This window comes from Grammomys surdaster, unplaced genomic scaffold (assembly GCF_004785775.1).
Source record: "Grammomys surdaster isolate TR1022 unplaced genomic scaffold, NIH_TR_1.0 145, whole genome shotgun sequence".
Classification (NCBI taxonomy): domain Eukaryota; kingdom Metazoa; phylum Chordata; class Mammalia; order Rodentia; family Muridae; genus Grammomys; species Grammomys surdaster.
In genome coordinates, this window is record NW_021604603.1 from 540,041 (window position 1) to 552,663 (window position 12,623).

Here is a 12,623-nt window from a genome sequence, read left to right on the forward strand (position 1 = left end):
ACAGAACAGCTGTCTGCCTCAGGAAATACAACTTTTAGTATTGAGAAGCTAAAAAGAAAAAAAATTAAAAAGAGATAGCCCGTACTAAAAATAGCTGTAATGCAGAAGTTCATTCTTACCCGATCTTTTGCGCTTACAATGCAAAAAAAAAAGAAAAAAAAAGGAAAGAAAAAAAAAGAAAGAAAGAAAAAAATTGAGCTCAAAAATTGCATGGTCTAGAAGAGGGAGGAGTCTGAATAACAAAAACCTTTGCCAGGAAGTTTGTAGATGGAGAGGCCCCAGTGAGCCTTGAGTATAAAAGGGGGACATGGGACGGGAGGTCTACACTTAAGGGACTTGCTCTTGCACTACCAAAGCCTCAAGGCAGCCTTGCAGAAGACAGAGCTTCATCATGCCTGGCTCAGCGCTGCTATGTTGCCTGCTCTTACTGGCTGGAGTGGGAATCAGCAGAGGCCAGTACACCCGGGATGACAATAACTGCACCCACTTCCCAGTCAGCCAGACCCACATGCTACGAGAGCTGCGAACTGCCTTCAGCCAGGTGAAGACTTTCTTTGTAAGTATGATGTCCGCCTAGCCTTTCTTCCTGGCATTACCTAAAATACGCATTCTGATGGAACTGCAAGAATAGCTTTCCTCCCCTCCTCCCCTCCTCCCCTCCTCCTCCTGCTCCTGCTCCTGCTCCTCCTCTTCCTCCTCCTCCTCTTCCTCCTCCTCCCCCAGCTCTCACCTCATGCCACTCCTCCTCTATCTCCAGCACCATGGGTTATGAGCTAAACTAAACCCAGGCACACCCGAAAAGCTGACTAGGAGGTGAATGCATTGTCTCTCCCATGCTCAAGAACTTTCTGTTAAGTTTCCGATGAGGCTCCATGTTTTGCTGGCTAGGACAAAATTCTGTGGTAGGAGGTACATGCTGCCTCTGCTTAATCTCTAGATCTGGAAGACCAAGATTTGGGGTTTGGGGGCAGCACCAGGCATAGAGAGCTTGCATTACAAGAGTATTCCCCTTCCAGACCTCCTGGAAGTGGTGCGGGAGATCCGGAGAAGGCAGAGAGCCAAGCCAAGCAGAGGCTCTCCATAAGGGACTCCAGAAAGGCAAGATTGACACAGGTGCTCTAGAAACCTGACCTGACTCATCTGAAAGAAGACCAGGTCTGGGTCAAACTTCTCCCAGTCTGTTAAATTCAGTCAGAAATTTTTAAGAACAACTGGATCCCAAGAGGAAGGACTTTGATTTAACTCCGGGCTCTAGCACCATCAAATCCTGTTCTTAAAACCCTCCTTTCCATAGTTGCCAGGGCTACATTGATTACAAATTCAAAACTCTACAGATGGAAAGGTATTCAAATGACATGCATGTTGGGTATTCCTCCCAGTTTTTGTATTCACATTCTTTCTATTCTTCCAGCAAACGAAGGACCAGCTGGACAACATACTGCTAACCGATTCCTTAATGCAGGACTTTAAGGTAAGAGTGGGTGCTGGGAAAAGATCAAGTGATTAGGGAGGGGAAGGACTGCTTGTTACAGCGAGAGCTGGGTCTGATCCTCTTCCAAAAGAGAAGTGAGAAGACCTTAACTCAGCATATTGCCAGCAGTCGGGGGTTATGAAGAGCTCATTCTGTGGTAAAGGGAGAAAATGTAACTAGAGAGGGGAGGAGGGTCCCTACAAGACAGTCCATCAAGGTTACTGGCAGCAGTTCATTCCAGTAAGCCACACCCAACCTTTGATCCCTGCCTCTAGGGTTACTTGGGTTGCCAAGCCTTATCAGAAATGATCCAGTTTTACCTGGTAGAAGTGATGCCCCGGGCAGAGAACCAAGGCCCAGAAATCAAGGAGCATTTGAATTCCCTGGGAGAGAAGCTGAAGACCCTCAGGTTGCAGCTGCGGCGCTGTGTAAGTAGCCGACCAGTTCTTTCCCCTGGAGTCACCCAGTAAATACTGTCTCCTACAGCCCAGCCAGGCCACAGGCATCCAGAGACACACACAGACTAGACAGAGGACTAGGTAAATCTAGAGAGACACCCAGAGTCAGATCCCTCGCCCCGTCTGTCTCTGAACGAAAGTGGGAGTGGCTTTGAAACACTCACACGTGAAGATTTGCGCATAGCCTTCCTGTTATTTGTGAGTCATTGTGGGTTATTAGCTACTCCTCTCTCTCTTCATGGGAAGGCTAGGGCTTCAGTCATGGCTCCCTCATGTCTGGGCTGCCAGTTTCGGCTCCCAAGCACAGGAAAACATTCGCCTCCTGGTCTCATCTTTTGGAAAGCAAATTCAGTGGCACACAACTGGGCTGATAGGACTCTGGTGTTTCAGAGAGGCCAGAAGACTACTATTCCTAAGCCAGTATCTATGAATAACACACCCAGGGCGTCTATGTCTCTGACTAAAGTGATGCCTTCATGGCTGTTGTTTTTCTTTCTTCTCTCACTGATACTGGGAAATCAGGTGGAGTCTACTTGTACAACGGTTCTGGCCCAATGATTTGGCCCCAGTAGCTGAGACTTTCGCTCCACTCTCAGACACCTAGAAATAGTTCACGGTGGTTGAGATTAGAGATAGACAAGAAGAGGCATTAAAAACAGGACAGATGTTTTGGGGGCTCCGAGAGACAAAACCCAAGATCTGAGTTCACACCCACGCTTAGCAAACCATCTTAGTGACTGCATCTTCCTAGGCTGTTCTCCTAGGCTGTTCTCCTTGGCCCCTACAGAAATAGATAAGGACCGATCATGGCTCAGTTCTCCCTGGGAGCTAAGAGGTGGGCATTGAAGATGAGCAAGGGTACCTCCTCCCTCATGCAACAAGATAGCTTTCCCAGCAAGTGCCACGGATTCAGGATTCAAGCAAGAATTGTCCACTCTCTCTTTTTCCTTCTTCAGCATCGATTTCTCCCCTGTGAAAATAAGAGCAAGGCAGTGGAGCAGGTGAAGAATGATTTTAATAAGGTAAGTGCCAAAGAGGGTGCATGTAACAAGACCTCTGTCCACTCACCAAAGCACAGAAGGAGGAGGGGAGCTATTCTGCACCTGGAGTGTGGGAACCCAGCAAATGGTGTGACCTCCTCTGCCAGTTAGAAAGCCACCATCTCAGTTACATTTGTTTTCTGCAAAGCACCTCTGGCAGTTTCTAAATGACTGCTCCACTTTTGCAGGCTTTTGGCTTAGACTGACCAAGCACAGTGTGCTAGGTGTTGGGGAGAGTGACATAGGAAACAGAAAGTACAGAAAGTACCTTGTTGGGAAACAGGCTGAACCCACAAGTACAGACAGCAGACATGAATTAACGCACACAGGTACATCATCAGGACTCTGCCTGGATGCCCCCCAAAATCAGAATGAGCAGGAAGTGGAATTCTTATTTGTCCTGGGGCACTTTCCACCTGGCAAGCAAAATGAGGTTTCACACTTCCAACTGCCTGTGAACCTATTGAACCCTAGTTCCCAGAAGCCCTGCAGCCTACATCATCTTTGTGGGCTATGCAGAGACATCTGGCAGGGCTCCAACATCAGTGGGCATGAATTCCATGACAACAGGCCAGAGCAGCAGGGCGAGGACTGCCTACACACTCAAAGTATAAAAAACATTTTCCTGCTATCTCTATCACTGTCCTGCTTACAAACTGCTTCCTCTAGCATCTTTGCATAACATTCTGCATGTGCATTATGTGAGCACTGGCCTCTAAAAAAAATAGTTGAAAAGGTGCCACTGTCAAGACAGTGCTTTGAGAACTGAATGCTTCCCTTGCTGACTCCTGGCAGTGCTTAAAGTCAGGAGAAGGCACAGGGGAAGGCATAGTCCCTTCCCAAATCAGATGGACAAATCTTTGGATCCTTCAGCTCCCAACACAAGAAAGCAGAGATCTTTCTACACTCACAGTCCTTCCCAGTGCAGGGAGCCTCTCAGCCCTCCAATGGGTTCAAACCAGGTGCTTCTCTCCCCACACAGCTCCAAGACAAAGGTGTCTACAAGGCCATGAATGAGTTTGACATCTTCATCAACTGCATAGAAGCATACATGACAATCAAAATGAAAAACTGAAGCACGCGAAGTGTGTTGAGTCTACTGGACGCCAGGATGTAGATAGAACTCTCTAGATCGGATCCAGGGATCTTAGCTAACGGAAGCAACTCCCTGGAAAACCTCGTTGGTACCTCTCTTCAAAATATTTATTACCTCTGATACCTCAGTTCCCATTCTATTTATTCACTGAGCTTCTCTGTGAACTATTTAGAAAGAAGCCCAATATTATAATTTTACAATATTTATTATTTTTAACCTGTGTTGTTTAAGCTGTTTCCATGGGGAACACTTTATAGTATTTGAGTGTTCAAAGGGAAATTATATTATATAATGGGAGGGGATCTTCCTTGGGAAGCAACAAGCTTCCATTCTAAGTCTGGTCACACTTGATAGATACAGAGCTGTTTACCGTGGGGTCTTTTCAATTGCTCTCATCCCTGAGTTCAGGGTTCCTGAGAGATCTTTGAAGACCCTCATGGGTCTTGGGAGGAGAAACCAGGGACCTCCTTTGATGATTATCCTTGCAACAGCTCAGAGGGTTCCCTGTCTGTCATTTCCCAACCACCTCATTCTTGAAATCTGTGGCCAGTTTGTTATTTATAACCACCTAAAACTAGTTCTAATAGAACTCATTTTTAACTAGAAGTAATTCAATTCCTCTGGGAATGGTGTATTGTTTATCTGCTTTTGTAGCAGATTCTAATTTTGAATAAATGGATCTTACTCAAATCACATTGTGGTGTCTATTGAGTTCTGTCTGATTTAAAAAAAAAAAAATCCCTAAAAATTCCAGAGGGCAGAATCAGTGAATGAATCTTAGACTCCACAGGAAGGATGCCGGCAACCTCTCCAGGAAGGGGTGGAGATCAGATCAGATCAGATCAGATCAGATCAGAGGGAAGTCTTGCCTGGCATCAGCATAAACTATTGAGATCTTCAAGCTCAGTCTTTTAGTATGTGTCCTGAAACCTTAAAAGGCATTCTATCTTCCAACGCAAGGAAAAGTGATTCTGTGCACATACAACCAACACTAGGCAAGAGAAGCCTAATGTGTCGGTGCTTCCTTTCAGTTCCAGAGGTCTTGGGATGAACTTAGATTGGTCTAGGGGGGACTCTGGGGATTAACACAAAGTCATCACTAGTTCTAGAACAGGGAAATAGTCCTACTCCACCTGTCTGGTTACTACTGGCAATCACAATTAGAAACTGCCAACCCGGCCTCTGACAGTGCTGGCCACCAAATCCTTTCACGTGCTAAGCAAACATCTGCTGCTCAACTAAATCTCCAGCCCTTGAGGCTTTGAGATAAGGACTCACTAAAAATTCAGTATGGCCTTGAACTCAGCTCTTCCTGCCTCAGCTGTCCAAGTACTGGGATTCTTCTTCAGACTGAGGTCAGAGGCAACAGAGTTGAGTCAAAAGAGTTGACTATAGATAAACTGACCTACTCAATAGATTCCCAAAGGATTCAACCACTCTTCCTGTGCCCTCCCTGTGCCACCAGATAGATGTTAGACTGATTTCTGGCTGGAGTGGGGGAGTGGCTGGGGAAGCCCTGCTAAATGTCTCGTGACTTCGAGGATAAGGGGAAATAATGAGCTGAGTAACCCTGACATCACACACACACACACACACACACACACACACACACGTGCTGGGGACAAGGTGGGTGGGAGCTGACAAGCTGTGGTCATTTTTTCAGGAAGACCTGACTCACTTCGGTTAAAGTAACCATCGGAAGGAAGTGGGAAGCATCAAAGCTGAAACTCTGAGATGAAAGGTTGGGGTTAAGAATGGGAGCTGGGGGAGGGGGCAGAGGCGGGGGATGGCTCAGTGGTTAGAGTGCTTGCCAGCACCAGCAAGATGAGTTCATATCCTTGGAATTCAAGCACATGCTAATGTGTGTGATGGCCTGAGAAGGCATAGTCAGGGGATCCCAAGAGCAGGGTGGCTAGCTGTTAAGTTCCAAACCCTGGCTAAGCAGCTGAGGTGTCTATTTAACATATCAAAGCAGAACTGGCCTCCAAGTTCTCCCAGCATCCCTCAGTTCCTACCTGTTACAGTGTGTGGCTGGCAGGCATGCCCAGCCCTCTACTCTGAACTCTCCAGCCCAGGGGCTGGGCTGCTCTTCCCCCAGAGGCTCTTTAATAATCCGGATATTTTAGTTACCCACCCTTGGCCATTTTGGAGAGCTCTGGATTTGAGTCTACCTCAGGGAGAAGATGGAAGAGGAATTGGGAGTGATTCCTCACATCAATGTCAGGCCTGCACATGGACATGGGTAACCACTCATGTATATACCCATACACATGAAAAGAGCAGGCACACATCCATGAAGAAGAAAAGAAGAAAAAGAAGGAGGAAGAGGAAGAGGAGGAGGAGGAAGAGGAGGAGGAGGAGGAGGAAGAGGAGGAGGAGAAGAACAACAACAACAACAACAAGAACAAGAAGGAGGAGGAAGAGAATAAGAACAAGAAGAACAACAAGAAGGACAACAAGAAAAACAAGAACGAGAAGGAGGAGGAGGAGAAAGAGAAGAAGAAGGAGGAGGAAGAGGAGGAGGAGGAGGAGGAGGAGGAGGAGAAGAAGAAGAAGAAGAAGAAGAAGAAGAAGAACAACAACAACAACAACAACAACAACAACAACAGCAAGAAAAACAGGAGGAGGAGGAAGAGGAGGAGGAGGAGGAGAATAAGAAGAACAAGAAGAACAAGAACAAGAAGAACAAGAACAAGAAGAACAAGAACAATGGGGACTAACAGAAGAGGAGGAGGCAGGTAACTGAAGTTCTCAGCCTGATCTAGAGACGTTCTAAGCCCCTATCCAGAAAGATTCCAGCAGTTAGAGCTCAGTGGCAGCCAGCACATGCTAACTAGTCAGAGGTGGTCTCTCATTCAAGAGACTGGGCATTTGAAATGATAGAAACAGGTCTAGAGACACAGCATAACTTATCTCAATAGTAGCTGCAATTTGACTGGAACTTCTGGGTATGTCAGCACCACACTTATTACTTTATCAGGCACACTATATGCTTTTGGGCTTGCTATTTCCTGTAGACTCAGAAGTGAGAGCTTTTTCACTATTCAGTTTGCTGTGCTACAGTCCAGTAATTCAATATTCTGCAGATCGTGTCAGGAAATTCAAGGTTTTTTAAATTACTTTACTAACTCTCAATTATGTATTGATCATAAATTAATCTTTAAGGATACCTAGGCTCTGTGTTTGCTGGTTAAACTCTGTGTATCTATCTCTGAGCCTTTACACCTAATAGTTACATAAATAATAATGTAGACGCCAGGCGGTGGTGGCGCACGCCTTTAATCCCAGCACTTGGAAGGCAGAGGCAGGCAGATTTCTGAGTTCGAGGCCAGCCTGGTCTACAGAGTGAGTTCCAGGACAGCCAGGGCTACACAGAGAAACCCTGTCTCGAAAAACCAAAAAAAAAAAAATAAATAAATAATAATGTAGACATTAATTAAAGCCATTTGCTGACTACTTTACTATGCACTACATATATATTAACTTGTTATCATAACTTGTAACATTATGAGGTACTATTAAATAAATATCTCAAAAATTTTTGAGACAGAGTTTCACTGTATATCCCTAACTAGCTCATAACTCACTATGGAGACTAGGTGGCCTCGAACTCACAGAGACCCACCTGCCTCTGCCTCCCAAGTGCTGGGATTAAAGACGTCTGACATTACATCTTGCCAACATCTCAATTCCTTACACATGAAAATGAGATTCAGGGGGCTGGAGAAGATGGCTCAGCGGTTAAGAGCACTGACTGCTCTTCCAGAGGTCGTGAGTTCAAATCCCAGCAACCACATGGTGGCTCACAACCATCCGTAATGAGATTGGATGCCCTCTTCTGGTGTGTCCGAAGACAGCGACAGTGTACTCATAAATAAAATAAATAAATAAATCTTTCAAAAAAAAAAAAAAAGAAAATGAGATTCAGTTAAAACATCTACCTTAGGTCAACCAGCTACTAATGGCAGAGTTTATGATCTTGATGATTATATCAAACCCTTCTATATCATTTTCATACATAAATTACTGAAAATTTCTTTTTCCCATTCCTCCTCAAAAGATATGGATATTTGCCAACTGGTAGTGTACAGCTATAGTACTAGGATTGAGAAGCAGAAACACGGAAATTAAGAATATGGAGCCAGTCTGGGCTACACTGCCAGACCTTGCCTCAAAAACAATCATAAAATACTATATACTCACTCCCACCTGCTCAAGAGGCTGAAGAAGGAAGGTTACTGAATCCAGGAGTTCAAGGCCAGCCTCTGAATCCTGTACCAAAAGTAAGAATATACATTTTAGTATTATGTGTCTCCATTCCTATTTGTCTCAAAGTATTTTTATTTCTCTTCTAATTACTCTTTGACTATCTGGTTCTTCAGGAGCAGGAGAATTGTTCACACGCCTAATGTAGCCCATCACACAGCTCTCTGTAGATGGCTGTGGCTCCTTCATGAGTGTCTGCAGCACAGGACATACAGCTTGCCAGGAGCCACAGATCCTGAAGAGAACTAAGGGGAAGGTAGGTACAGCATGATTTCTGGCCTAATCCAGGAATTCTCACACCACTGGTCCTACCACATTCTACCTGTTATAAGGGGTAAAATACAGGCCACATACAAGTGAGGAGGACTTGGGCTTTATCTTTGTAGGAAGAATATCAAAGGATCTGTGTGCCTACCTGTCTTAGTTAGGGTTTTACTGCTGTGAACAGACACCATGACCAAGGCAACTCTTATGAGGACAACATTTAATTGAGGCTGGCTTACAGGTTCAGAGGATCAGTCCATTATCATCAAGGTAGGAGCATGGCAGCATCCAGGTAGACATGGTACAGGCTGAGCTGAGAGTTCTATATCTTCATCTGAAGGCTGGTAGCAGAAGACTGGCTTCCAGGCAGCTGAGGGTCTTAAAGCCCACACCCACAGTGACACACCCACCCTAACAAGGCCACAACTTCCTAGTAGTACCACTCCCCGGGTCAAGCATATTTAAACCAAGACACTATTTTAACACTTCTATACCCTTTAAGCTCTATGCTCTTGGCTAGTGATTAGAGGAAAGAGCTAGCTGAGGACCGGCTGCATAGCTGGGCCATCAACACAGACATTGTCATTCTTAGGTCCTTCTCTTGTAGACTTAGCCCAACATATTTGCCTCTCTTGGCCTCCATTTCACCTTGGGGAAACTGGCAAAAATCTCAGCCTACCTGCTAGGGATTGAATGTTTGTGTGCGTCCCTGCTCTCCCTACCCCAACCAAATTCATACTGACCTCCAAAGCAAAGCCATTTGAAGATGGGGCCTTTGGGAGATGGCCAAGGTTAGATGAAACAACAAGGGTAGAACCTTTGTGGTGGACTTAGCACTAAGGAGAGACCCTGAAGGGTTTGTTCTATTTCCCTATCATCTTTTCAGAACGCTCATACGACAAGCTCACAATGAGACAAGGACCTCTGTTGAGGCAAGAGCAGAGGTCTCAGAATGCAATGCTTTCTGGCACCTTGAATGTCTCAGCCTCCAGAACTGTAAAAAGATAAGTTCCTGCAGGGTAAGCCAGACTGCCTGTGGTGTCTTCTGACTACAGGTCAAACTCTCACTGACACACGACGTCTGGCATGAAGGCATCACATGTGTGAAAATATGTAGGTGTTTTGAAGAGGTACGTTACAATTGAGGTTTGAGTGAGGGTTTGGAAAGAGAGTTAAGACTTTCCTCTCTAAGACCAGCTATCTCATCTCCCCGGTTGTATCTAGTCTAGGATGATGGGAGACAGTGAGAATCTGCATTCACCTGTGGTCCTGGCTACTAAGATGCAGAGGGTGGGCACCAGTGAGAGAAGCTTCTGGAGTCTAGATAACAAAGTGATTGTTTACATAGATCCTGGCAGAAATTAGGTAGACGGAAAGCAAACAGATTCCTCGACTCTAGTAAGGTGCCAGGACCAGATGAGAAGAAAGCTTGGGCAGGCGCTGGCTCAGTGGCAGAAGCCGTCCATTCTGCACCGTGTTTCTCCTTCAAGCTTACTTTTGCATTTAATTGTAATAGTATTTAGGGAAAGTATAAATGGAAGCTGGGTCATGAGAACATAAAACTAGATTTTAAAATGAGAGGATGACCTTCGTCCTTCTTCTGTGATCCTCCTCCAGAATGAACCAGTTGACTCTACTCACTAAGGACACAATGGGTCCCTTGGGCACATAGATTTCATTATCCATTGCTCCTTTCTTGGTGATAACACATGTGGTGACTCTGAAGACTTACTTAGCCCTGTCTGGAAGTAGAATTCCTCCATACTAAAACACAGAACTAGGTCTGAATTAGTGGTTTTTATCCTGGGGCCATGAATAGAGAGGTATTTGAGGGATAGAACTGGGATGACTGAGCAAGTTCCCAAACTTGAAAACACCAGCAGCTTCTCCATCAGCCTGCACAGGAACATTCGGAAGCATTCCTCCCTTCCTCTGTGACAGGAGTCCCAGCCTGTATAGAGAGGGAACTGCTTGCTTCATGCTGATCAGAAGTCCACTTACCAGTCCTCTGTCATAGCATTGATCAGCGGTTAGATAATGGCATTAATTTTTTTTCTCAAGTTGTTGAGCAGACAAAATAGTTTAAACTGGCAAGTCTCTGGGGAAAAGTTGGAGCTGTGATCCTCTGCAGCACCAAGTCTTATGACCACAGAAGGAGCTGTCCTCCGTTCTCCTCAAGCCGCAGTCCTGATTAGAGCATCTGAGCATTTCATGCAGCCAAGACCCTCCCTTCCCGCTCTGTCCTCCTTCCTGCATTTGTAATGGCAGTCTTCCAGAGAGCTTCCAGTCATCTGTGTATCATTGGTAGCGCCCCTCTGCCAGCAATGCTGGGCAATCACACAGGTGGGCTTAAATTTCCAGAAGTTTCCTTGGCCCCTCAGTTGGGGAAGATATGAATGGGGGGGGGGATGGGGAGGAGACCTGGGGGTGAGCAGGACAAGGAAAAGAGTGCAGCTTACTTCCTTCCCCACAGCACAGCTTCTCAGATCTGGTGGCCTCAGCTCTGAGCCCACAGCTGTCACTTACCTACAGTGGCATGGCACTGAGACACCACCTACTGCAGTATTCCCCTAACACAGACAAAAATCATCATTTTTTTTAAGGTGGTATTTTAAGAGGTAAATGTATGGGAGGATGTAAAGCTCCTGGCATAGAGCAAGTGCTTAATAAAATCATAATAAAAACAAAAATAGCAGCATGGCCTGTGACTTTAATCCCAGCATTCAGTAGGTAGGTAGATCTCTCTGAGTTCGAGGCCAGCATGATCTACAGGGCTAGTTCCAGGACAGCCAGGGCTACACAGAGAAACCCTGTATTGAAATTATATATATATATTCTCTTATACATTTGGGAAAATGGCTGTGGGGAATCAGGTGGAAAGATGGCTATTGATATCCTGAAAGAAAACAGCTGGGCGCATCATACTTTAGTGCCAAAAATTAGACCTCTGTCTTCCTACCCACCATTCATGGGCAGAAAGCAAAATAGGCTCATCCTAGCACCTGGAATGGAAAAGAGGAAACTGAATTTTTTGAGTGCCTGCTATCAGTTTCCTGAAATCAATCCCAGAGATGGTTTTGGCTTGATGAAGGGAAAGAACCAAGAATGAATTACAGCTTGAGAGGGCCATAAATCCAGGGAACTGCTTAACATATGTGGCTAATTGTTACTAAGAGCAATAAAAGTCACCAGGCAATTAAAGGCAAGTTAGTCTAACCACATGTTGAATTTGCTTCAGTACTGTGCTTCCAGTAAAAGCTCCCGGCTCCATCGCTGCTGCTAGCCCCCTGAAATACTAGAACTCAGCCCTCAACTATGGTTTTTCCCTTTGCACTATAGGAGATTATTGCAAGGTCATAGAGTCACAGCATGACACAGTGCACAGCTTGTTCAGTACACCTTGGAGAATCTCATGCCTGGTTACAATTTTCCTGGGTTACTTAAGACAGAAAGATGTCACTTCCCCAATAGGACTCTACCTAATCCCCTCCAGCAAAGCAGAATTCGTAACTATGACTGGCACTCAGTATTAATGGCTAAGTTAATCATTGGTCATAATAATCTCCACCTTCATATCTACCACTCATGAAACCCAGACCAGAAGAGAGGCAGGCTAGCCTCGCCCTAACATTTCCTTCAAGTCAAAATTTTTATTCTTTCAGAACTTAGGAATTCTGTTGGTGACTGGGTAAAAGCTGCAAACAAGGCTGGCCTAGCACCTGTCCTCATGGACTCAACAATGACTGCTACAAAGCTGAGTTTATAGCAATTATTTTTTCATAGATAGGTATATATATATATGTATATATACATATATATATATATATATACACACACACGCGCATTTGAGACAGAGTCATTGTTGCATGTAAACTACTAGGCTCAAGCAGTCCTCCTACTTCAACCATCATGCCCAGGTAACTGTGGTGATTCCTATTTATTTATTTGTTTTTGGCCTTTGAGACCGGATCTCATGACAGAGCCCAAGCTGACCTTGACTTGCTTGCCCCCACTTCCCAAATGCCAAA

General features: G+C 45.2%; 1 protein-coding gene across 1 annotated transcript; it reads left to right on the plus strand.

Annotated features, from left to right (window-relative positions):
• Positions 1 to 289: 289 nt before the first annotated feature.
• Il10 (interleukin 10) lies at positions 290 to 4,760 on the plus strand. The gene is made up of 5 exons (XM_028764732.1): positions 290 to 556; positions 1,412 to 1,471; positions 1,747 to 1,899; positions 2,886 to 2,951; positions 3,952 to 4,760. The coding sequence occupies exons 1-5, from the start codon at positions 392 to 394 to the stop codon at positions 4,042 to 4,044; spliced, it is 537 nt and encodes a 178-aa protein (XP_028620565.1). The 5' UTR covers positions 290 to 391; the 3' UTR covers positions 4,045 to 4,760.
• Positions 4,761 to 12,623: the final 7,863 nt, after the last annotated feature.